General features: G+C 50.5%; 1 protein-coding gene across 50 annotated transcripts in view; it reads left to right on the top strand.

Annotated features, from left to right (window-relative positions):
- Positions 1-25,107, top strand: part of TTN (titin) — a 355,181-nt gene that overhangs the window by 233,901 nt on the left and 96,173 nt on the right. For all 50 annotated transcript variants that reach the window (XM_076067945.1, XM_076067951.1, XM_076067944.1 and 47 more), the window contains 31 exons: positions 52-339; positions 896-1,192; positions 1,716-1,902; positions 2,891-3,006; positions 3,281-3,580; positions 3,855-4,154; positions 4,287-4,392; positions 4,970-5,166; positions 5,807-6,112; positions 6,434-6,712; positions 7,205-7,504; positions 7,953-8,255; positions 9,139-9,522; positions 9,698-10,000; positions 10,436-10,735; positions 11,405-11,701; positions 12,287-12,571; positions 13,375-13,668; positions 14,141-14,440; positions 15,164-15,472; positions 16,037-16,227; positions 16,755-17,184; positions 18,099-18,407; positions 19,393-19,541; positions 20,123-20,155; positions 20,274-20,403; positions 20,900-21,199; positions 21,600-21,917; positions 22,490-22,786; positions 23,816-24,115; positions 24,309-24,623. In XM_076067945.1, coding sequence (XP_075924060.1) covers positions 52-339; positions 896-1,192; positions 1,716-1,902; positions 2,891-3,006; positions 3,281-3,580; positions 3,855-4,154; positions 4,287-4,392; positions 4,970-5,166; positions 5,807-6,112; positions 6,434-6,712; positions 7,205-7,504; positions 7,953-8,255; positions 9,139-9,522; positions 9,698-10,000; positions 10,436-10,735; positions 11,405-11,701; positions 12,287-12,571; positions 13,375-13,668; positions 14,141-14,440; positions 15,164-15,472; positions 16,037-16,227; positions 16,755-17,184; positions 18,099-18,407; positions 19,393-19,541; positions 20,123-20,155; positions 20,274-20,403; positions 20,900-21,199; positions 21,600-21,917; positions 22,490-22,786; positions 23,816-24,115; positions 24,309-24,623 — 8,223 coding nt within the window. The remainder of the gene's footprint in view (positions 1-51; positions 340-895; positions 1,193-1,715; positions 1,903-2,890; positions 3,007-3,280; positions 3,581-3,854; positions 4,155-4,286; positions 4,393-4,969; positions 5,167-5,806; positions 6,113-6,433; positions 6,713-7,204; positions 7,505-7,952; positions 8,256-9,138; positions 9,523-9,697; positions 10,001-10,435; positions 10,736-11,404; positions 11,702-12,286; positions 12,572-13,374; positions 13,669-14,140; positions 14,441-15,163; positions 15,473-16,036; positions 16,228-16,754; positions 17,185-18,098; positions 18,408-19,392; positions 19,542-20,122; positions 20,156-20,273; positions 20,404-20,899; positions 21,200-21,599; positions 21,918-22,489; positions 22,787-23,815; positions 24,116-24,308; positions 24,624-25,107) is intronic.

Genomic DNA, 25,107 nt, shown 5'->3' with positions numbered 1-25,107 from the left:
TTTACGCACGACATATAACCGTTCGATTAATTTATTTGCCTCGATCAACAGAGGGGCCTCACATCGAGCTGGACGTGAAGCTCCTGGCTGGCATCACGGTGAAGGCCGGCACCAAGATCGAGCTCCCGGCTGTGATCATCGGCAAACCGGAGCCGCGGGTGACTTGGACGCGCGGAGACCACATCCTCAAGATAGACGACCGCACGACCATCAAGGGCAAGCCGGGCTCGTCCATCGTCACCGTGGCTGACACCAAGCGCACGGACACCGGCACCTACATCATCGAGGCCACCAACACGACCGGCAGGGCCACCGCTACCGTAGAGGTCATCATTCTCGGTAAAAAAAAAAACATGTATTTTGAGTTAACGAGTAGATTTAACGATCGGTCAAAACGTTTATTTCTTTCAAGGCACCCTTTTCATAAACCACCCAGCCTTTTTTTTTTCCAACAGCATACATTGAGTACACCACGGTTAGTCAATCGGTGGGTCACATGTGGCGTGGATAAAGGGTGGGTAACTGCCACCTCTTCTTCGACGCCTGGGCCAACTTGGAAAAGAGTGGGCCAAATGCCGTCGAGGAGTTCTCTAGAGCTCCCTCTAGTGGAGGCCCCTCCGTCAACGGTGGAGCGAGTGAGCGAGCAATTGGGCTGCGCCATTACCTTTGGCCGCCATTGGTGTGCTAAATGTCTACTTTTGATATACAGTGCGTATGTTTGTAGACTAGATATTTACTCGGTGTGCAACCAAGTGTTCTAGCTTTTAATTTAAAACAAATCACTGGCAGTCTGTTGGCTTCCAATTTTGAAATATCTCGAGGCTTCCGGGGAAAAGAAGAGCAAATTTTAGAATGCTATCTTCACCTCTCACAAATTCTGTCCCACGTCAAACAGACAAGCCAGGTCCTCCGGCCGCCTTCGACATCACCAACATCACGAACGAGTCGTGCCTGCTCACCTGGAACCCTCCCCGAGACGACGGCGGCTCTCCCGTCACCAACTACGTGGTGGAGCGCAAGGCCACGGACAGCGAAGTGTGGCACAAGTTGTCGTCCACCGTCAAGGATACGCAGTACCAAGCCCTCAACCTCACGGCGCACAAGGAGTACCTGTTCAGGGTTAGCGCCGAGAACATGTACGGCGTCGGCGAGCCCGCTGAGCACACGCCGATCGTCGCAAGGTACTCCTTCGGTGAGTTCAACCTTCCATCCACTCGGTAAACTCCACTTCCTCTCTTTTCTTTTTGTTCGTATGGTACGGAGTTGATCGGCCAACGTTCAATGCGTCCGCGTCGAGGTTGGCGAGCGAGCCAGTGGGACGGCTCTTCAGGAGCAGCCTGCCGAAATATCTGAAACGCTGCTGGCGAAGCATTGAAGTGGCCGGCGGCGTTACTGTGCAGTCCGTGGCTTGGAGATCGGTGACTGTGTGTTTGCGCTGTGCATCAGCGTCATCATTGGTGGCAAAGCAAAATTTTTACGTGAAACTGCGGTGCATTTTTTTTGTCTATATGGAAAGTTAGTTGTATTTGTAACGTTTGATGTTTCACCATGAAGACTTTTTTGGATATTTTTCTATATTTTAAAACAAAAGCATACCCGCAAAAATTGCTCTCGAAGATGCGAATTTTGGTCTCCAAACGCTTTGCCCCGTCGTTGCGCCGTTTCGTTGATTTCCGCGCTCTTGACGCTCGCCCCCCCCCCCCCCCCCCCATTAGAGCCGCCGGGCGCGCCGACCAGACTCACGCCAACAGAGGTCACCAAGGACTCGGTGTCACTCACCTGGTACGAGCCAGATGACGACGGCGGCAGCCCCATCACGGGCTACTGGGTGGAAAGGAAGGACCCCGAGACTGGCAAATGGGTCAAGTGCAACAAGATTCCCATCAAAGACACCGTCTTCAAGTACGTGTTGCTCTCGCCTTTTCGTGCGTTTGTTCGACCGCGGTGAAATTGCGTTTAGTATGAGCGCAAAGCCATGCAGCCTTGAACCAGATCGCCTGGAGTGTGTCCGATCTATTTAGATCTCGGAAGCTAAGCAAGTTTGAACCTGGATAGTGATTGTAAGGGCGAACGCTACACGTAAAAACAGTGCAGAAAATCAGAGGGCATTGTACTATGGCTCAACATCTATGCTGCCCAACTTTAACGACCCACACTGACCAGCACGGTAGAGTACGGTGTAATAATCCCCACGACCCATGTGGGGAGCCCCTGATCCAGTGGTGGATTGTAAATGGGCCTGTACACGTACGTGAGGTACTATAGCAACAACAACAATAATAATAGTGAATACGAATTCTGATTTGTAAAGCACCTCTTAGAAAAGGCTCACAAGGTGGTGACGAAGCAGTGGGGGATTAAAACAATGGATAAAGGTGAAATAAGGTGGCCAAGACAGAAGACAGGGTGATAGGGCCTGGAGGATGCCGAGGCCACGGAGGCCTAGGAGCAATGGATATCAGGAGGGAGCACCGTGGCTTTTGAGGCCCGGCAATGATGGAGCCCATGGGGCAATGGAGGTTTGGTGAGATTTGAACGATTCCGCAGCAGCTGGCGATCAGCGTCAACGACCTCTGAGAAAGACGATGGGAGGAAGCCGGGAGCAACAGGGAGCGGTGATGGTACGGAGGGGTCTTGAAGGGGTAAGGCAGTTAGACCAGGTGATTAGGGTGGGGGGATAGTAAAACAAAGTATAATCGGGGAGTGGAGATATATATACAAAAGGTAGAGAGTAAGGAGGTGAATTGGAATTGGGGGTAAGGTATCATGCTGAAGCTGCTTTAACAAGGGGAGTTGCTAGGCAGGAAATAGGCCTTTATAAATCGGTCTCACCAAGTAGAGAATTAATTAATAAAATGTCTTGTATTTGCTGTGTGTTTTTTCATGCTAGGGTGAAAGGCCTGATCACCAAGAACAAGTATGAGTTCCGAGTGTTGGCTGAAAACTTGGCTGGACCCGGAAAGCCGAGCAATCCAACGGACGCAATTCTCGTCAAAGATCCCATTGGTGAATATAACATGTTTCTCAACGATAAAAAAACTAACCCATGTCATATTTTTTCAAGACCAGTTTGTAATGAAATATATCGGACGTGTGATTTCCACATTTTTTCGCATTAGCCTAGCGTTTTCTCGTTTTTTTTGGAAATCTATTTTACTAATTAATTTTAACTAGTCCAGCATTACGTCCGTTTCTTTTGTAATTATCCACAACAAGCAGCCATCGTTCTCACGCGACGCTTAATAATAGTTTCATCGATTTTTTTTTCGTCCTTCCACAGACCCACCTTGGCCACCGGGCAAGCCGGTGATCAAGGACGTCTACAAGGACGCCATGTTCCTCCAGTGGACCAAGCCCGAGCATGACGGCGGCGCCAAGATCGAGTCGTACGTCATCGAGCTGCAGAAGGGCGGCAGCAACGACTGGGTGCGCGTCGCCGAGGGGGTTCCCATGACGGAGCACCTCGTCAAGGGCCTGATGCCCCAGCAGGACTACGCCTTCCGAATCCGCGCCGTCAACAGGGTCGGCGAGAGCGACCCCGGAGAGCCCAGCGACTTCATCATCTGCAAGGAGAGACTCAGTGAGTCGATCGCGGGCGCGCCGCTTTCCCTTTCTCCGTCGCCGCCTGACCGCCGCAGTGACAGCGAGCTAACGCCGCGGGCGAGCGTGTACTGAGCTGCGTACTGCACGTGGAAATGTAGATGATTGTTTTTGGCCAAAGCTACGATTATTATCTATTTTTGTGCTTCTGCTGTAACTGGCAAGAGAAAGTTTGTCAAGAAAATTCCATCACAGCAATTCGGTAAGTGACACGCGTGCGTGCGTCCGTCCGTGCCTGCTCCCCACGTCTACAGGCCCCCCGTCTCCGCCACGCTGGCTGGACGTGGTGAACATTTCGCGGAACTCGGCCGACCTCAAGTGGACAGAGCCCGAGAAGGACGGAGGCTCGCCGATCACCAACTACATCGTCGAGAAGCGCGACGTCAAGCGCAAGGCCTGGCAGACGGTGGACACCACCGTCAAGGATACCAAGCACACGGTGACGCCGTTGTCCGAGGGGGCCCTGTACCTCTTCCGCGTGGCTGCGGAGAACGCCGTGGGGCAGAGCGACTACGTTGAGATCGAAGATTCTGTGCTGGCCAAGGACAGTTTCAGTAAGCGTGCAGAGGCATCAAAAACCGGCAGCCATACTTTACATGCACGGTGCGAGCGGACGTTTTTGTGTTGTTTTGTTTTATATATGTACGTGTAAACGAATAACTCTTTCATGTGTACGCTTGTTGCAGCTACCCCTGGACCACCATATGCCCTCACAGTCACAGACGTGACCAAGAGGCACGTTGGTCTGAAATGGGAAGAGCCGAAGAATGATGGTGGCAGACCCATCCTCAGGTGCGTTTTCTCTCAAGTCTATCGTAACGTAACGGATAAATGTGTGGCCCTGCAATTTCCTGCTCATGCCACTGCTGGTGGAAGGGCTTCCACCAGAGCAGCAGAGGGAGCTCTAGTCAGCCCCTCTAAAGTGTGTGTTGGTGTATACGTCACGCCAGACATCGCTTGGCTTGCATCACCTTTAATGTCGCTCAAAGTATACGTGGTTGATAGATTCATAACTATAAGCGTTGTGTGCATTTTAATACAAATAGTCAAAGCCAGAGTAAATTCCTGCACAGAGGCAGTGCTCGCGGTAGAAATTCCGCATTCCAGCGGCAGGGGGCAAGTCTCTCCACAGGCCAACAAACGTTGAATTCCCCACAAAGTGGTACTAATTTCTTTGACCCCCAGAGCCCAACCAGGCTGTGAACTTGCAACCTTCCGATTGCGAGCCACTCATTATACCGCTGAGCCAAAGTGGCCGGATATCATGCAAAACACGAAGGTTAATATTCACATTACGCTCTCTTAAACTAACTTAGAGTGCGTGAGCTCACTCTGACGGTAGCGGCCCGGTGCGATGTCCCCCTGACAGGTACGTGATTGAGAAGAAGGAGAAGCTGGGAACGCGCTGGGTCAAGGCCGGAAAGACGGCCGGTCCCGAGTGCACGTTCCGCGTCACGGACGTCATCGAGGGCACCGAGGTTCAGTTCCAGGTGCGGGCGGAGAACGAGGCTGGCTGCGGCCACGCCAGCGAGCCCACCGACCTGCTCGTCGTCGAGGATGCGCTGTGTAAGCCCCGCTCTGCCGACATGCGCACGCACACGCACACGCACGGACATAGGCAAAGGCAAACATCCCCCGTATAGCCTTAACAGACTGTGGGGAAAATGCTGTTTGTGAGCACCTATGAAGGCTGGAACAGTACGCGAGGGGGTAGGTGGCCAGCACCATGCCTGGCCACCCTGGTCTCCCCAGTGGCGATATTTACACACCGTACCAGGCACTCATTTGAGGCTGAGTCGACCTCAGGGAGGCCCAGGACCGGTTCAAATATTCGCCACTGTAATTGGTCGTGAGCGGCAATCAAACTCGGGTCGCCGGGTTCGTAGCACAGTATGCTAACAGCTACGCTACCGCTCCCCATTACTAGGCTGAGCATTTAAGCACAGCATACCATTCACGTCACATGCATAGGCTCTTTTGCCAAAATGATCATAATCATCATCCTTATAATCATCATTATCTTCATCCTCACGCTGGACACCCTTGCAAGTGAGATGACCCATCTCAAGCGAATGTCTGGGTGACCTATCGTCGTGAACAAAATAAATCCGAATTGTCGAGGCTTTCGTTCTCTCACGTGTTATTTCCATCGCAATTACTACCACACTGCTTCTCTCGTAAACAAAGTGGCCTCTCGTCTCCGCAGCGCCGCCGTCTGCTCCTGTGGACCTCCACGTGACGGACGCGAGCCGCAAACACATGAGCATCTCTTGGAAGCCGCCGGAGAAAGACGGCGGCACCCCCATCGGCGGCTACCACGTGGAGATGTGCGAGGTCGGCACCGAGAAGTGGATGAGGGTCAACTCCCGCCCGGTCAAGGAGACCAAGTTCAAGCTGGACGATAGCTTCGTGCCGGACAAGGAGTACGTGTTCCGCGTACGCGCCTTCAACAAGATCGGAGTCGGCGATCCGTCGGAGATTTCCGAAAATGTCTTTGCCAAGGATCCTGACTGTGAGTACTGTCTGCGGCCGAAACGCGGTGTGCTTTAGCACCGTTGTGAAAAATGCACGATCGGAGATTGCTGTTTAACGTGTTCTTTGATTTTACTAGATGTGCTCTCGCAGTTATGTTGAATAGCTCTCAGACATGTTTCCGGGTTTTTACCGCACACTGTTGAGCGTGATGTCCGACGTTTCGCTCCCAGCACACGGAGCGAAATTTTGGACGTCATATGCAAAACAAGCCCGCGGTATAACCAGAAAACACGAGAGTTGTGAATCGATTATTTCCTCTCCTTGAACCTGAAACTGTCGACGTATTTGTTTTGTACAGGCAAACCCACACTGGAAATTGAGACCCATGACCTCGTGGTTGTGGAAGGAGAGAAGCTGTCCCTCAAAATCCCATTCATCGCCGTGCCCAAGCCGACCGTGTCCTGGCACAAAAATGGCAAGGAGTTCTTGAAGGCCGAGCGCATCAGCATGAGCAGCGATATCACCAGCGCTCTGCTGGAGATCACAAACACAGCTCGCACGGACGCTGGGAACTTTACCATCACCTTGGAAAACAAGAATGGCTCAACCACTGGCACCATCAACATCAAAGTCATCGGTACGCTATGTCCCCCAGTAATTGGTTTTGCATGGAGGCTTTTATTTTTCTAGCAGGTGTTATTGAAATGTTTCCAACCTGTCTGGTGTTTCATTTGTATGGGTTTTTTTCTGGGCCTTGTGGTTTCTACGGCACAGAGAAATACGATGGAAATTCAATTTGAAAAATCTCGAGACTCTTTGACATTCTGGAAAATGTGCCATTTGAAGAGGTCGCAGAGGGTCTTTCATACTTTGGTTGTCTTATAGGGCAGGTAATTATGGGTATAATTATGTAGGCCAGAGAAAGAATTGAGACAACATTATCATTAAACACTCTAAAAAAAATAATGCCAAGCATTCTAAAGCCTGACCTTCCAAAAAACTTTGCTCAGTAAATGTGACATTTTTGTTTTATTAGTTAATTATTATTACTACTATGATATTGTAGTTTCGATTATTTAATTCTAAATGTGAAGAGCGTAACACTTTTATTTATTTTTTGCCGCACCAGGCTTGCCGGGACCGTGCAAGGAGCTCAAAGCGAGCGAGGTCACCAAGAGCACGTGCAAGATCTCCTGGGACCCTCCGGACGATGACGGCGGCAGCCCCCTGCTGCACTACGTGTTGGAGCGGCGCGAGGCCGGACGCAGGACCTACATCCCCGTCATGTCCGGCGAGAACAAGCTCAACTGGGCCGTCAAGGACCTCATCCCCAACTCTGAGTACTATTTCCGCGTGCGCGCCGTCAACAAGATTGGCGGTGGCGAAAACGTGGAGCTGCGCAACCCCATTCTCGCCGAAGATCCCAAAGGTACGCAGCCGGCAGCAGGGCCCGGTTATGGAATTAGGCATCGCTAAGTGGTGGGGGTACTGATGGTTCATCTCTAAGCAGTCCTCATATGTTTGTCTTCAATGAAATGTGCTCCCGTGGAGTTAATGAATAGGTGCGCTACCTTCAAATCTGCGCTCCTGTAACATTATGAAATGGTTGTGCACTACCTTTCTGATCTACGCTGCTGTAACATTATTATATGGGCGCGTTACTTTCCAATGTGCTGCTGTAAAAAAAAAAAATTGGGTGTCCTTACATTTCAATCTGTTTCAATGCCCAAAAAAATGTTTGTCGTTAAATAATATTAGATTTAAGGGACACATTTTTAAATTATTTGAAATATAAGCTGGATGATGGGGGGTGGTCAGATGGTGGAGGTCTCACCGAAGCAAAAAATTTACAATGAAACACTCCTGTGCCACCGCAGAACGCCCCGACCCACCAGTGGACGTAGAATACTACGATCCGACTTCCTCGACCATCACGCTCACGTGGAAGCCACCCCTTTACGATGGCGGCAGTAAGATCATGGGCTACATCATCGAGAAGCTGGCCAAGGACGGCGAACGCTGGGAGAGGGTCAACGAATTCCTCGTGCCTGTCCAGTGCTACACGGTCAAGGGCCTGACCGAGGGCACGCCCTACCAGTACCGCGTCCGCGCAGAGAACGCGGCCGGCATCAGTGACCCGTCGAAGCCAACCCTGTCGGTCAAGGCAGTCGACCCAATCGGTGAGTGGTCAGAATCTATCCGTCCGTCTCTTCATTCCGCAGCGGTTCTGGAAAATGCACAGTCAACTGAAATGGCCTTGACAGTGGTTCGTTGAGGATGTCTTTTTATTGTTTTTGCACTCAGGATATGCCAGCTGTGTTAAAACAAATAAAACAATACGTTGTACATCATGTATATAAGTGAATTTAAAAGGCTGCGCTTCAGGATATATAATTTTTTTATGAACTTTTACTGAGTCTGGTGCCAGTTGATAACGGTGGTAAAATTGTCACGAATGTTTCAACCATTCAACAAGAGCAACTCTGGCTTGAATTGAATCATCTGGCCTCATCACAAATACGTTCACATCATGATTGCAGCTGTTGCACTCAACGTTGTCATCATCCATGCAGGTTTCACCATATTGATACATTATTTTACATTCCACTCGTCTTCGCACCATAAATGGTACAAAAAATGTATAACAGTTCAATCCAATTCTGATCTGTAATGGTCCAAGGATACCACCATATTCAGTCACATGATACCGCTGCCATTAAGTGGCAAAAATACTGCACACGAGTTGCAAGTCTCACGCCTCTTTTACTGCAGGGTTCTTACAGACACCACACACACTAATTTCATCACTCCAATTCCTGCAACGCATTCTATTCCTTTGCTGCCACTCCATCACTATTCTTCACCATCGCCGATCATCCCTCTTAGAGGAAGTGTCCCGCCGAAGCCCGCTCACTTTTTTTTTTTTACCGAAAATTGCAAAGAAGCGTGGAGAAACGCACGGCCGGAATCGCCGAGAGACCGAAAAACACACGTGCTTGCATAAATTGACAGTGTCAAAACGTTCTCCTTTCAATCCGCCTTCTGTTCAAATTGTGCCCATAGTCGTTCCCAAAGTGCATCTGGCAGCCAGCCTGCAGAACGGCCTAACCGTGAAGCGTGGAAGCGAGATCATGTTGGAGGCCTTCATCTCCGGCTCGCCGCAGCCCACGGTGGTGTGGTCACGGAACGCCGAGACCATCCGCCCGGCGGAGATCCGCCGGCGCGATTCCAAGGCTGTGGTGCGCCGCAAGAAGGACAAGGAGGAGGAGGTGCCAGAGGAGCCCTTCACTCTCCTGCTCATCGAGCGGTTGAACATGGACAACAGCAAGAAGGACGCCTCCATCATATCCATCAGGGACTCTGTCCGCACCGACCACGGGCTCTTCACTATCAAGGTGGAGAACGAGCACGGAACTGCGCAGGCCTCCTGCGAAGTCAACGTCCTGGGTAAGGTGGTCTCTGATCGCGCTCCATAATGATCACAAAGCAATGATAATGTTGACAACGATGATCGTGTGTTTTTTTCTTCATCTTCTTACGTAGTCATTACATTTACACTCAAACATCTATCATGAAATAAATAATATTTACGTGTGTTTGGTTGTTTTTTTTTACGAAACAGATGTTCCCAGCGTACCAGTCAACTTCACGTTTGACGAAATACGGAAGGACTCGATGCGTGTGTCATGGGGCCCTCCGGAGGACAATGGAGGCAGCGAGATCCTCAACTACATCCTGGAGAAGAAGGACAACACTCGCCCAGACAGCGACTGGATCACCATCACGACCACCCTACGCCACTGCAAGTTCCACGTCACCAAGCTCATCGAGGGCAAGGAGTACCTGTTCCGTGTGTCCGCTGAGAACAAGTACGGATGTGGACCCGCGTGCAAGTCGCAGCCAGCCACCGCTAAGAATCCTTTCGGTGAGTGGTAAAACAATAAAGAACGATTTTTGTGGTATCGGGATGCTAACGTTGAGAAGTGGTTAGCGCGCTGGACTTGCGATCCAGAGGTAGCCGGCTCAATTCGGACTCCCGGCGCGGCAGTTGAAACAATTGGGCAAGGTTCTAAAATCCACTCTGTCCGCCCAGCTGTGTAAATGGAACCACCACATTGAGTCGATCTGCAGGCTCGACATGTGAGCAGTAGCTAATAATGAAACCAGAGCGTGTGACGATATCTCATTCATTTATTTATTTATTCGCGAGCACTCTTGATCTGCAACCTGGATGACAATCCGTCCGACGGATAATCGACAGTTAACGGCACCTTGTTAAAATAGAACCGGGTGGCCACAGCAGACAGAGAGCTTTGCTGCTGAACGAGAAAACTCTAACCCCCGATTCCATTGCTCGCAGATCCTCCGGACCCGCCCAACAAGCCGGAGGTGAAGGATGTAATGAGCACGAGCATGCACGTGTCGTGGAACGAGCCAAAGGACAACGGCAGCCCGATCCTCGGCTACTGGGTGGAGAGGCGCGAGATCCAGGGGTCTCACTGGGCCCGCGTCAACCGCAGCATGCTCAGCGCCCTGAACGTCCGCGTCGAGGGCCTCATGGAGGGCCTCACCTACATCTTCCGCGTGTGCGCCGAAAACCTGGCAGGCCCCGGCAAGTTCAGCCCGCCTTCCGACCCCGTCACCACGCAAGACCCCGTCCGTGAGTAGTCTGCAACGTCCTCTCTTTGCCCGTACGGTCAGCATGCAACACGGCAATTCGCCCTCCCTCACAGTTTTTGCAGTTGTCGCTGTTCTTTGGGGTTATGGTTCGGTTCAAGATTCGGTGAACGTGGTGTTATTTTGAAGCAAAGTAGTTCAGATTTATGTTCCCCAATTCTGTGTAGTTTTGCCTGTTGACTTTACTCATGACTTAACAGGAGTGTATTATTTTTACCTAAATTCTATCGGCTGTAAATATGTGATTATCACACGCATTCGATGGATGTGTGTGTATTGTGAGCATCAACATCGATTTTAACCGATTAATATAGTATAGTAGACAGGTTCTTTATTTTACACGTTTAAGCACTGATAGGAAAGTCTCCCTTCAGCACAATAACTAATTTTAATTGACTTCGAATGTTACCCTAATATGGACCATAACGTCAGCTATTAAATACAACTACATGGTGTTGGCATTTGTATTCATAACTGCTCATTACACAGCATGTTGTGAAATTATTCACATACACAGTGCTATTAAATGTTCTAGCCATTTCTAAACACCCAGCAAGGCTCATCGTTTCACTGATAACGAGAAACACTGATCCGGAAATATGATCAAGCATACAACGACTCTGCCTCTGCCTGTCCTCTCATCGCAAACCAGTGCCACCCGGTCCACCGGCCCCGAGGATCGTCGACACGACCGCGTCCACCATCGACGTGGTGTGGGAGGCGCCCATATACACCGGCGGCGGGGACATCATCGGCTACCACGTGGACAAGCAGCTGGCCGGCACGAGCGACTGGGCTCGCTGCAGCGACCAGCTGGTGAAGCCGCGCAAGTTCACGGTGGAGGGCGTGCGCGAGGGAGCCGACTACCGCCTGCGCGTGATTGCCGTCAACGTCGCCGGGGAGGGCGCCCCGGGACAGACGGACACCGTGACCGTGCTGGAGAAGAAAGGTACGGCAGTCGTGGTGGTGGTTGGGGGGTCGGGGATCATTCGGGGCACGGTGAGCCAGGGATCCGGTGACTACCGCGGTTCTTGTCAACGATTATGATTGTTCTTGTTGCACGGGTGGACGAAAATCATAGAGCGCAAATGTGACGACCACTACCCACCGAAGACCTGACTCAGGCTGACTGACGGTGACGAGACGATATTAACTTGTCCGGATGGAGACACAAACCAAGATGATTTTGAAATATTTTTTGCTGAATCAGCGGTGTCCAGAGGACGATCAAAAATGGTAATTGGCTATATGTATGTACAGTATATCCAATATTAACTCAGTTCAATTTTTGACAGACCTAATAATAGCGGGTGAGGAAACTTTGTGCCCTTCATATAAATGGTTGACTTATTTAGTCGATCAGAGATTGACCAAATTAAATCCACAGGGCTTCGGCTTGAGTAAAATTCCACAGGTCATCATCGACTAGATTGAGATTTTGACTCAAATAATAAAATAATATATACTTTTTTAATGACGGCCGAGTGAACACTTGTTGGCACCGCGTACGATTGTTTTACGTGTCGTCCTGCAGAGCCGCCAGAGGTGGAGCTGGACATCTCGGTGAAGAACGGAGTCCAGATCCAGGCCGGCAAGGCCCTGCGCCTCCCCGCCGTTGTCCGCGGCCGCCCCTTCCCCGCGATCAAGTGGACGAAGGACGACGGCGACTACGACAAGGAGCGCGTCATCATCACCACCGTGGGCTACGATACCGAGGTGTTCATCAAGAACTGCGTGCGCAGCGACCACGGAAAGTACGGCGTCTCTGCCACCAACAGCAGCGGAAGCAAGTCGGCATGGACGCGTGTGGACGTCATGGGTGAGTTGGTTCCCCCCCCCCCCGCACCCCTCTCCGACTGGCCAACGGCGTTTGTTTAATTTTAGCGTCCGTAATGAGGATGCAAACGCGACGCTACTGTGTGGGTTATTGGCAGCTGTACGGCACAGCTCTCGGGTTTCGTCGTGCTTTGTTCAGCCCCACGTACTTAGAGCGAAATGTCAGACGTTATGCTGAGCTGTCATGTAGAACAACAATGAAAAATTCACACAATTTGGAGAGCTATGCAGATGGGACCGTACATTTTTCAGGGGCACATTGGCACTGCTGAAAATAAATATGCTGAACAATCCAAGTCAGGATTCTTCTGAAAATTGGTTTTGAGATGCACAGAAGCTTTCTTGGTAAAATAAAAAGTAAAAAAAATATATATATATACTATTATTGCTCTTACCAATGCTTTAATCGATTGAAGATGCAATGGCTCTGCATAATTGCCAAATGTCCCTTGCGCAATTCAGGGTCCGTTGTTTACATCACTAACACTCACGTACACGAGGAAAACAATGGTGTGAGGCGGAGTGGCGAAGCAACAGTGTCAATTTCCGGAGCACATGACAACACACCGCCTGGAGTAGGCAGTGTTGTTAAAGCCAAATTTTCAAAACTTTCATCGTTATTTAAAAACAACAACAACAACGGAGAGAAAATGCCTCGAAGCGCGTGGTCAATTTTGGATGACAACGAGCCATCTTACATTGTGCTTTGCCCCCCCCCCCCCCCAGCAGTGGAAAGTCTTGACTCACGCATAATTTATTTTACTGCATTGTGCTGCCACATTCCAGACGTGCCAGGGCCAGTCACCGACCTGAAGCCGGTGATCATCACCAAGAAGATGGTGCTGCTCAACTGGTCAGATCCGCTGGACGATGGAGGCAGCGAGATCACGGGCTACATTGTGGAGAGGAGGGATGCCAAGTTGCACACGTGGCGTGTTCCTTTCGAGACGGACAAGTCCAAGTGTGACATCGTGGGCTTGCTCGAGAACAGCGAATACATGTTCCGCGTGTGCGCCAAGAACAAGTACGGCGTCGGTCCACCAGTGGATGTCGGCCCAATCAAAGTTGCAGATCCCTTGGGTAAGTAGATACCCCCGTAACTCTACCTTGAGATTAATTTTTAACTCATGAAACATAGCTTGGGAAAATGATCGTCATCAATCATTGTCATCAATCATTAGCCATTGTGTACCCACCTTTGGATGAAGGGCCTCCCCACAGTGTTGCCATCCCTCATGGCCCAGTGCTAACCACCATCCAACTCATTCCCTTTCATGAGCTAATCGTATTGCTCCATCTCTTGCGGCAGTTGTTCTCAAAGTGATTCTCTCCCTGAGCTGCCATTTCATCACCAGTCACATCCATTGGCCCTCATCGCATCTAGCGACGTGTCCTACTACAGCCTACTGACTTCCCTTAATTGTCAACATTATTTAGCTGATTTGTGTTCGTTAAAAGCTTATACCGCATGTAGAATAACAATTGAGTACAATTTCTACGTGGCGATATATATATTTTTTTCTATTAAAAGCACCCTATTTTTAAATTGCAGGTCCTCCCAGCCCACCAGAGAAGCTCGCCATCATTGAGAAGACCCAGGACACGGTATCGCTGCGCTGGAAGGTGCCTCGATCGGACGGCGGAAGCCCCATCATCGGATACATCATTGAGAAGAAGCGCCACGACGAGACTAAGTTTGACAGGGTCAATCCGCGACCCTGCCACGACTTGACCTTCAAGGTCGACCGGCTGCAGGAGTTTCAGAAGTTTGAGTTTCGAGTGCGCGCACTCAACGAGATTGGCGAGAGCGAACCTTGCGCTCCCGTCACCGCCATCGTGGAGGACGACGAGAGTGAGTGAACAGCATTGACACTTTTGAAATGCGGTTAACCCTATTGGAAACTGTTGCTGTTTTTATTGTTGTTGAATGTTTCGACGATGCAAAAGAGTGAGTGTGCCCTTTATTACATTGTAATACTTTTGCGTGTTCTTTTTTGCGGTTGTGCTGCGTGGCTCTCCGTTGTGTTTTCGGGAGTTACCGCGCGTTGTCCGGGAAGATGGTCCGACGTTTTGCCCCACGTGCTGGAAGCTCCTTCATACGTGGAGCGAAATGTCACAGACACCATGCCGAACGATGCGCGGCACAACCCTGAACCAGACCAGAAGGCGATGATGCATTGGTTGTGCGATATGGAGCATCGCATTCTCTCGATACTTTAGTGTGAAGAAAGTAATACTCTTCAGGGCAATGTAACACTTAAAAGTGTACACTGCCTTGATAAAACAAATTAATTACATCTGGGAATATCACACTCGTATTGAATGACACATTGCGATAGTGCGTTGGCGGTGTTACACAAGCACAATTTGACAAAATCATAACACATCTGTGAATGACACTTCTGCTAAGTGGGAAAAATTAAATGTTATATATAAAATGGGGTGACATTTCGACCTTGACCCATCTTAATCTCTGCACCATAAAGACGGGCCAATCGCATTCAAGTTATAAAAAAAAGGTTCGTCTTTCTGAATTGTCAACCTTCGTGCTCTTCGCCTACGTCTGCCCGTGCAGTCCCGCCAAGCATCGCCATGAAGATCACGGTGAAGGGCGACTCCCTGGTGGTGAAGGCCGGCGACCTGGTCGAGATTCCCGCCGAGGTCACCGGGCTACCGAAGCCCAAGGTGGAGTGGTCCAAAGGGGACAAGGTGCTCGACTCGACAGTGGAAGGATTCAAGTTTGACAGCGAGATGATATCACGATTGGTCAGCGGGAACAAGATGCTAATCCCCGTGGCCAAGCGCTCCGACACCGGCGTGTACACCATCACAGCCAGCAACAAGTTTGGAACTGCCTTTGAAAACCTCAAGCTGACAGTGCTGGGTGAGTTACCATGTTACATTTCCACGACGTTTTGCCAATGCCCTCTGCTCGTGTGTTTTGCTGTGTTTTAGTTGTGCAGTTGCTCTTCGTTCACCGAGGATGAAAGCATTTGAAATCTGCTACCAATATAGCTTTCAGTATGATCAGCGGTGGCAGCCACCCATGATTTACACCAGATCGTCAAGTGTAGCGCTCTTGCGGTCTCAGCACGGACAGCAATGATGCAATAAATATATTAAATTTGGTTGTTCGATTAATTTTGATGTTCGAAGCTTTTGAGAAATAAACATTGTCATTTGATTTCCATGAGGTCAGCACTCTATGCATAACCTAAAAAAAATACCCCGATATGGCCAGAGGCCTACATCAGAAGTTATTCTGTGATGTGATCTTCCAGGGCTCTTGTCCGTCACAGGGTAGTGCGCCCCTTGCTTCCAGAATTAAAATGCCAAATAGAGTTGCACTGACAACATTAATTTGTTTATTTTCACCAACCTCAAGTTGAGGCACTATTGAGGCCTCCTTCAATGTTGCCCTTTGTTTTGCTCTGTCGCGCCGTTACAGATCGACCATCGCCGCCAAGGAACTTGGTCGTCTCCGACATCAAGGCGGAGTCCTGCTACCTGACCTTCGATGCCCCTGAAGATGACGGAGGCAGCGACATCACCAATTACGTCGTTGACAAGCGTGACGCCAAGAAGAAGAAGTCGGAGTGGGAGGAACTCACCAACTGCATCATCGACCGAAGATACAAGGTTTATTTCACATTACCTTTCCCAAACGTGTGTGTGTACACCTTGCTGGAGATTTTAACGTTCAGTACCACAGTTATTACCACCGTATTCTTTGTTCCTTCCTTGCTGGTTGCATGTGCTTTGTTTATTGTTAAGTGAATTATTTGTCAACCTATTTGCTATATTCTATGGTTCTTTCGGTAAAGTCACGTAGATAGAAAAAATAATAACAATAAAATAATAAGAATGAAGTGAATAAAAATATCACTTTTATTATTATTTTATATCTCTATTGTGACTGTACCGAACGAAACATAGAATATTAATTCCTGTAGTCACGAAAGTTTTAAGTAAAAATTTTACCTATTTGCTGGTTGACGCCCCTAAAAATATATTTTACGGTACTTTTAAATGGGTTTTATGTAACTTATTATTACGCAATGTATTGCTGTGTAAATCGCCCGCTTTTGTTAAATATTTCGTCCGCAATGTTTGAGCTGTGACATTTGTAAAAACAATATCCTTTTCACCTCCGTCCTCCGTTTCAGGTCACCAAGCTGGTCACTGGCGACGAGTACCAGTTCCGCGTTCGTGCCCAGAACAAGTACGGCATCAGCGACGGCTGCAACTCGGAGAAGATAATGGCGAAGGATCCCTACGGGCTGCCAGGCCCGCCGGGCAAACCCTCCGTTACGGATATCACACACAGCTCCATGCTCGTGGCCTGGCAGCCGCCGTTGGACAACGGCGGGTCGCCCATCACGGGCTACTGGCTGGAGAAAAAGGAGAAAGACGGTGTATACTGGTCACGCGTGAACCGCGCGCCCGTCACCAAGCCTGCCCTGAAGGGCCTGCAGTACAATGTCCTCCACCTCATCGAAGGCGTCACTTACCAGTTCCGCGCCATGGCCGTCAACATCGCTGGCATTGGCCCACCGAGCGAGCCGTCTGACCCGTACACCGCTGCCGATCCCATCTGTGAGTATTTTGTCATCGTTCTATTCAATTCAATTCGTCGCTGTCATCACCATCAGCCATTCTCTGTCCGCTGCTGCGTCACTACTATTTACCATTCTGCGATGCCGCGCTATATTTGACTCCCGGACGTGAACCGATCTCATCGCTCTGTGTCTGCGGTGGTCACCCTCTCAGGCGCGTTCCTTTCTTTGTTGCCATTTCGTTAGCAGTCTCGTCCTTCCTGGTGATGTGTCTTGCCCAATCCCACTTACGGATGCCATTCTTTGAAGTAATATCTGTCTCATTAGTGCTGTATCATCATAATCCTTGTCATGTGGTGGCATTTAACCTGCATTAGCCACTTGTGGAGGCCCTTTATCTAGCATTGGCTTCTGCAAACAATGGCAGGGCTGAACCTTAATCTTTCACTTTCTAATGAGAACACCTTTTTTAGTTATTGAGTCATTGGTCCGTGAATTGCTTATTGGTACCACGTAGGATGGCAAATGCTTACAGATATTTTCTTCCCTCCATCAAAAATGTTTGATAAAAACGTCAATAAAAAGGTACCACAGTATTATTGATAGATAATGCCAATGAAACGTCTACGAAAAATATTTATAAATAGGAAGCTGTATACTCTTTGATTCTATTCGGTAAAGTCACGTAGGTAAAACGTGACTTTACCGAATAGAACCAAAGAGTATGGATCCTTGCAGTCACGAAAGCTTCAAATCTAGGAAGCTGTATATAAATCAGACAGTATATGCTAATCTTTTTGCTTACGTTACATACCGCCCCTGGTGCATACTGCCCCTAATGTACACTGGCAGCTTCTGCCACCCCAGGCGGGAGTGGTAATGGACAACCCTCTTGGCTCATGAGCTCTTTGCTCTTCCTCGCACCGCCACCCTCGCCCCCCCACCTCTCTGCAGTCCCGCCCGGCCCTCCAACGTGCCCGGAGGTGACCGACAAAACAAAGTCGACCGTGTCGCTCTCCTGGAAACCGCCGGAGAAGGACGGCGGCAGTCCCATCAAGGGCTACATCGTGGAGATGCAGGAGGAGGGCTCCAGCGACTGGCTGAAGGCCACCGACCCGGACAAGCTGCTGCACGCTTGCTCCTTCGTGGTTCCTGACCTGCAGGAGCTGAAGAAGTACCGCTTCCGCGTGAGGGCGGTCAACGCCGCCGGACCCTCGGATCCCAGTCCGATGACGTCGGAGATCACTGTCAAGGAAGTCCAAGGTATTTTGGAACTCCTGGGGGGGGGGGGGGCCTTGGATTCGTGACGAATTTGTGTCATAATAGAGGTTTTTGGGGTGAGATCGCGTATTTAAAAAAATGTGTCGTTAAACAGGGGGATTTCTCCACAACTCTGGCTGTCCGCCTGATGAGGCTGGTTGTAATTATTGGCGAAACGTGGTACTCGAATTGTAAATGTTGTGGGTTTATTCTCCAAAACACCGGTGTGCTGAACTAGTAAATAGTAGTTTTGTTTACGTGACAAACCTTACTAGTTGGCTGTGCCGGATGGTGGCGGGTTTTAACGACACATATATTTACGTGACCTAACCCCAAAAACCTCTAGTATGGATAATATTGGTTGCGAAAGCCTACGTGTTAATTTTTGTCATGTTGTCATTCGTTCTGCCGATGTGTTTATATGTTCGGGATGGCCGTGAAACGTGGTGTGATGGTAAGCAATGCCACGGGTCTCCATTTTGATTTTCTGGTGTGGCAGTTGAAATGGAGCCACAAGTTCCTTAAGTTTCCGGCCTCTGTCCAGCAAACGACGGGATAAATTGCTCTACCACAGCTAGCAGGGTTCCTGTGGTGGGTTAAAGTGTGGTTACTCCCACTGCTTCCAGAATGTCTGGACAGCATTGAAGATTAGGCCAATTAGCATAGCCACATCAGTGTAAAGCAGTCTTGCCATGACAGTGGTAAGCACTCTTGACCTGTGGAAATTTATTGCAGCCAAATATTCTCAACGCATGTTGTTTCTTAATGTGGAGAGAAAACCGGAGGACACGGTTAAAAATCCACGCGACCACGGAAAGAGAGACACACACTCCAAATATACAGGCGTCAGAGTCGGGATCGAACCCATCACCTCCTGTATACCGGGCGAGGTAGTCAACATCTCGCCACCGTGGTAAGCGCTCTTGACATGCTACATCGGCGTACGGCGGCATTTACGTGACGTGCGCCCTCCATGTGAACGTTACAGAGGAGCCAGATATCTCCCTGGACCTCGGCATGCTCGACACCTTCACCACCCGTGCTGGAACGACCATCAAGCTCCCCGCCACGATCAAGGGACGCCCCACGCCCAAGACCTTCTGGGAGTTTGAGGGCGAAGCTAAAAAAGTCAAGATGGTAACGAGTTCGTGCGCAACATCCCGTGCATTGTCCCAAGCATCGCCCACCGCTTCACCTCTAGTGGCCGCAGGGACGATGGGAACCCGTTACATTCATCGTAGAGGGAGTGCAGGGCTTAGATATTAGCACACCCCAGTGGGGAGCAATGCCAGATGTGCTCATATATCCGAAGTGGCGTGCCTGTATCAGAAGTCGTCCTTCGTCTTAACCCCCACCACCAATGTAATGTGAAGCATGCGTTGCTCATATCAGAACTGTGTTTATATCAGGCGCGCTCATAGCCGGCGTCTACATTGTGCGATAAAAAAGTTAAATTGTAATGCACGTGATTTGATCCACCCCTACCGACTAGTGTGGTCAGTATTGTTTCTTGTAACTTCAAAATTAACGAGTCTGAGCCTAAATTTTTATTTAAAGCAGGGACTCATATTCTTGGTTCTTTCGGTAAAGTCACGTAGAAGGGAAACAATAAAATAAGATTATGAGTCTGAGCCTATTTCCTTAATTGCATTAAATCGATTTTTTTGTTTTTATTCCCCCCCTCCCCCACCGCCCACCACCCCCAATTTACTTTTTAGGATGGTGGACATAATGTGCCTCTGGATGCTCAGGTACGGTTTCACGGCACCACCGCAATCTCCATCGTGAACGTCTGAAAGCAAGCTCACGCTCTAGCCGCGTACCCCTGCCTCGCCGCCTCACGCCCCCCGTGCCTCTGCTCATTCACAGATCGAGGAAGCGGAGCACAGCTCCATGCTGAACATCGCCGACTGCAATAGAAGCCACGCTGGCAAATACAGCATCACTGCCAAGAACAAGGCCGGGCAAAAGACCGTTCACGTCCGCGTCAATGTCCTCGGTGGGTGAAATCTAAATTAGAGAGCCGCTCCGATCGGTTTTCGTGCCTGTGCCGTGCTGCCCTCCGACGCGTTTTCGGGCGCTGCCGCGCACTTTTTCACTCTGCTCGCCAGGAGCTTTTCAGGAGCCGAAGGCGTTGACATCACTGCTGAACAAGATGCGGTATATTGGCCATTTCCCGTGGTGCAATGGCTGCCCTTGCAATCCAGAGATCACCGATGGCTTAAATCCCCCCCAACATCTGTCCACCCAGCGGTACTAATGGGTTCACCACAGCTCGTCGATCGGCAGGTCCCGTGCGATGGGGCGAAAGTGTGGGTCCTGTTCCGAGACGCCCGGCCAATTTGGAAGTGCAGGCCAGATGCCCTCCACAGGGGACCTCTAGATCTCCCAAAAAGTGGACCGAGCAAGCAATTACAGTTGCTCCACCTTTTCCCTTTCGCCCTTCGACAGCGGTTGAAACGCACCCTTTCTCTGTCTCCAACCCAATTCACCAGATGTCCCGGGACCGCCGAAGGACCTGAAGGTCGGGGACGTGACCAAGAGCAGCTGCCGGCTGACGTGGAAGCCGCCGTTGAATGACGGCGGGGACAAGATCAAGAGCTACATCGTGGAGAAGAGGCCGATTGACGGCAAGGCGTGGATCAAGGTGACCACGTCCTGCGCTGGCCTCTCCTACCTGGTGCCCGACCTCGTCGAGGGCAATGAGTACTTCTTCCGCGTGCGCGCCGAGAATCGCAACGGCATCGGCCCCCCCGTGGAGACCGTCAGCAGGACCAAGGCTCGCGATCCCATCGGTGAGCGAGGCGCTCGCGCTAATGAGTTCGCTCGGCATTGTCGAGAGTTTTCATCATCATCTTCATCATCATCAGCCACAGCCACGATCAATCCACTGCTATGTGAAATCCTAGCCAAGCCCTCATGATCTCTCGTCTACCCGCGATGTAATAATTCACCTATCACCTGCTAAGCAATGGTTATGTTAAAAATCGTTAATCATGCAAAATCTTCTGATATCATTTATGGCTTTTGCGTGACCTTTCATCGCACGTGCAATGTATTCCATTGTTCAACGTGAGTCTTCCATCAAACACAGAAGGTTAGTCTCAACACTCGGTGTAATGCCTCTTACCTGGGACGATTTGAGTTTTTTCACAATTTATTTGGTCTGATTTTTAACCTTCTCAATCTCTACAGGTCCTCCGGATCCTCCAATTAAGCTGAAGGTTGGCCTGGTGACAAAGAACACCGTGAAACTGACCTGGAAGCCACCCAACCACGATGGCGGTGCTCCGATCACCCACTACTCCGTCGAGTGCCTCAGCTGGGATGCCGTCGCCAAGGACAAGGAGTCGTGGAAGCAGGTGAACAAACGCGACGTGGAGGAGACGGCCTTCGTCGTGGAGGACCTCAACGAGGGCGGCGAGTACGAGTTCCGCGTCAAGGCCGTGAACGAGGCCGGGCCCAGCCGCCCGTCTTCCACGATCGGCCCCATCACCGTCAAGGACCAGACATGTGAGCGGGCGTACGCGTGCACCACAAGCTCAGGGTGGGGGGGCGCGCGGGGGGGGGGTTTAAAAAAACGTCGTAAGGGTTTGGTTTACAGCTCCGAAGTGCATTGAGCGCCACGTGCTCACCGCGGGACACCATGTGCCACACTGGCATCTTGAATTTTTCTGAAGAACGCCGCACCCGCACGGGACTCACCCGCGAGACCGTGCCTGGTCTGCAGCTCTAGACGAGTGTGCGGCGGGGTGCTCGCCTTCCCCTTGACAGCGCCGAGCCGCTGGTGAGAATTCCACGTTCTCGATGCGGGGGTGGGGGAGGGGGGCCAAGTCTATCGTTGCCCTTTGCCAATCCACCGTTGACCTCCCCCACAAAGTGGTCCTGGTTGTATCCGCCCCGAAGCAGATGAAGGGCTACGTTGCCTCCCCCCCCCCCCCCCCCCCGATATAGATTTTATTGTGAGCAGCGCGCTTTAACTTTGCGCGCCCCCCACCTGCCAAACCCACAATGATGCCCCTAAAAATAGACATATATATCTCGATGTGAATATCTCACATCGCGCGTGTACTGTCTGTTTTCAGGCCCGCCTGTTATCGACCTGACCGAGTTCATGGAGTCGGAGGAGGGCATGGACATCAAGATCAAGGCGAAGATCCGCGGCGTGCCCTTCCCGACGCTCACGTGGTTCAAGGCGCCCGTGGGAAAACTCGACAAGGAGGTGGAGGTTCAGTACGACGTGCACGTGAACAAGATCGTGGCCGAGGACTCCTGCACGCTCTCCATCGTGGAGTCTCAGCGCAGGGACACCGGCATCTACCGCATCTCGGCAGTCAACAGCCTGGGCAAAGCCACCAAGAGCATGAGGCTGAACATCCTGGGTACGTACCGGCTCTGCCTATGCATGGCAAAGCAAGGTTGGACTCGGGCATCACGGGCGACACGGCCTAACGGTGGTAGCAATGTTCACCGCTCGTTTTCCAGAGGTTCGCACCTCCGTGATTATTACTGTGGGGGGGAGTAATGACCACGATGATACTACGCGCCGTCTGTTTCACGGTGGACGTCAAAGATCCCGTGATGTCGTTCGCAAGAAGTAGTAGGCCATTGCGTGCCGGCTTCATGGTCCAAGTTTGTCAAATTCGAAAAATTACACCGCAAATGACTAATTTGGGATTATATGCACATACTGTAGCAGCAATCATCTCCCGCCCTACTGGCAGACTAATGAACCGGGTCACTATTGCAAATTATACTTATCCTGGTCTCTTAAGTTTTCACCTGGTTAAAGACATAAATGTGAAACTTGAAACCTACCTTCTAAGTACAACCACGTGTTATGTTGTGGTTTATATGCCTGGCACGTTGTTGTTGTTGTTGTCTGTGGGCATATAATGATTCACCAACACCCCCGTTATCACGATCCTGGGTCGCGGTTTTAATTGAAACATTATTTTCGAGTGCAATTTTGTACCCTAATTCTCTGATTTATATTCTTTAGATTTTTCATAAAACTAACTTCGTGGAGTTTTTTGTTCACTGCATTGTCTAAATGTGACATTAGCATACAATGTGCATATAATTCGCATGAACTCAAAATAATCGATTCTTGCATTGAACATTTGATGCGCGTGTGATGATCTTAATTAACTGATGTGATCAATGAAGCTGTACATTGCTACAGTTGCCTGTTTCACACATGGACGTGAATAACCACACAGTTGATAATAATAATATACCCAAATCGGCATGTTGGGAAGATGAAGCTCAGCAGGAAGTATATCGCCATGTGCTTTGCTCGCCTAAATGACCGCACCAATCTAGCGCGGCTTTTCATCATCACCTACACTGACTGATCGCACGTGGAGTTCAATTGCTCATTGCAAATCTTTCCTTTCAATTATCAACAGGTCGCCCCGGACCACCCATCGGACCTATCAAATTCGAGAAGATCATGGCGGAGAACATCACCATCTCATGGCTGCCGCCGGAGGACGACGGCGGATCCAAGATCACGAACTACGTCATCGACAAGCGAGAGGCCAACCGCAAGACGTGGGTGCCCGTGGCAAACGACGTCAAGGAATGCATGCACACCGTGCCCAAGCTGATCGAGGGTCACGAGTACGTCTTCCGCATCCGGGCCCAGAACAAGTACGGCATCGGAGATCCCCTGGACAGCGAGCCGAGCTTGGCAAAGAACCTGTTCTGTGAGTATGCTCAGCAGGAACCGTTTGGTCCACATCCTCACGACAGTCGAAACAACACGGATGCGGATTATCTTACCTCATTTAAATTTGTTACAGCGCCTTCACCGAGGCGGCCGATCAATCGGCCACCTTGCCGACCCGTTCGCGTCTCATCATGCGTTTTTTTTCTTCTTCCCCCAACGCCCGCCGGCAGCCGTCCCCGGCCCGTGCGACAAGCCGACGGTCACGAGCGTGACGGCCGACGGCCTGACCGTCAACTGGGAGGAGCCCACCTACGACGGCGGCTCTCCCGTCACCGGCTACTGGCTCGAGCGCAAGGAGACGACGGGCAAGCGCTGGACGCGCGTCACGCGCGACCCCATCCGCATCATGCCCTTGGGCGTCTCCCACCGCGTCACCGGCCTCATCGAGAACTCCGAGTACATCTTCCGCGTGTTCGCCATCAACGCGGCCGGCGTGGGGCCGCCAAGCTTGCCCTCCGACCCCTGCATTGTCCGCGACCCCATCTGTGAGTTGTGGCGGCGCGGCTCTCTTTGCGATATAAACGAACGCAGTTCTACCACGGCACGATTTCAGTTGGGCCGATCCCCAGGACACCGTCCCGGGAAATGTATTGGCGCACCATGATAGGAATATTTGGTACAATAGTACAAGATGACTGTGACAAGGTGTACCTTGCACCGAAGTGGCAGTGCCCTACACCCGTAATCCTCACTCCCAAGGCAGCCGAGCGGTCGGTGTTCCAACAAAAATATATCGAGTGATAATTTGGAGTCGTACATATGTGGCGTGAGCAAACAATTGTAGGCCTGCACATTTTTAACATAAGTGGCCTACGATCAAATTGTGGCTAAACGTAAAAAAAAATCCAAACTGATAAGGTCTCTGGGGAAATGACGATTTACAACAGTTCCGAATTTTTCACCGTTCTTGCTACAATCGCGCCACCTTCTGGCCACTATTGGAAAAGTGTTCACGGCTCAGTTGGGACG

This window comes from Petromyzon marinus, chromosome 19 (assembly GCF_048934315.1).
Source record: "Petromyzon marinus isolate PM22_M1 ecotype Great Lakes invasive population chromosome 19, UKy_Petmar_22M1.pri1.0, whole genome shotgun sequence".
NCBI lineage: Eukaryota > Metazoa > Chordata > Hyperoartia > Petromyzontiformes > Petromyzontidae > Petromyzon > Petromyzon marinus.
Note: the sequence above shows the minus strand (reverse complement) of the source record. Positions and strands in the feature narration are given on the sequence as shown.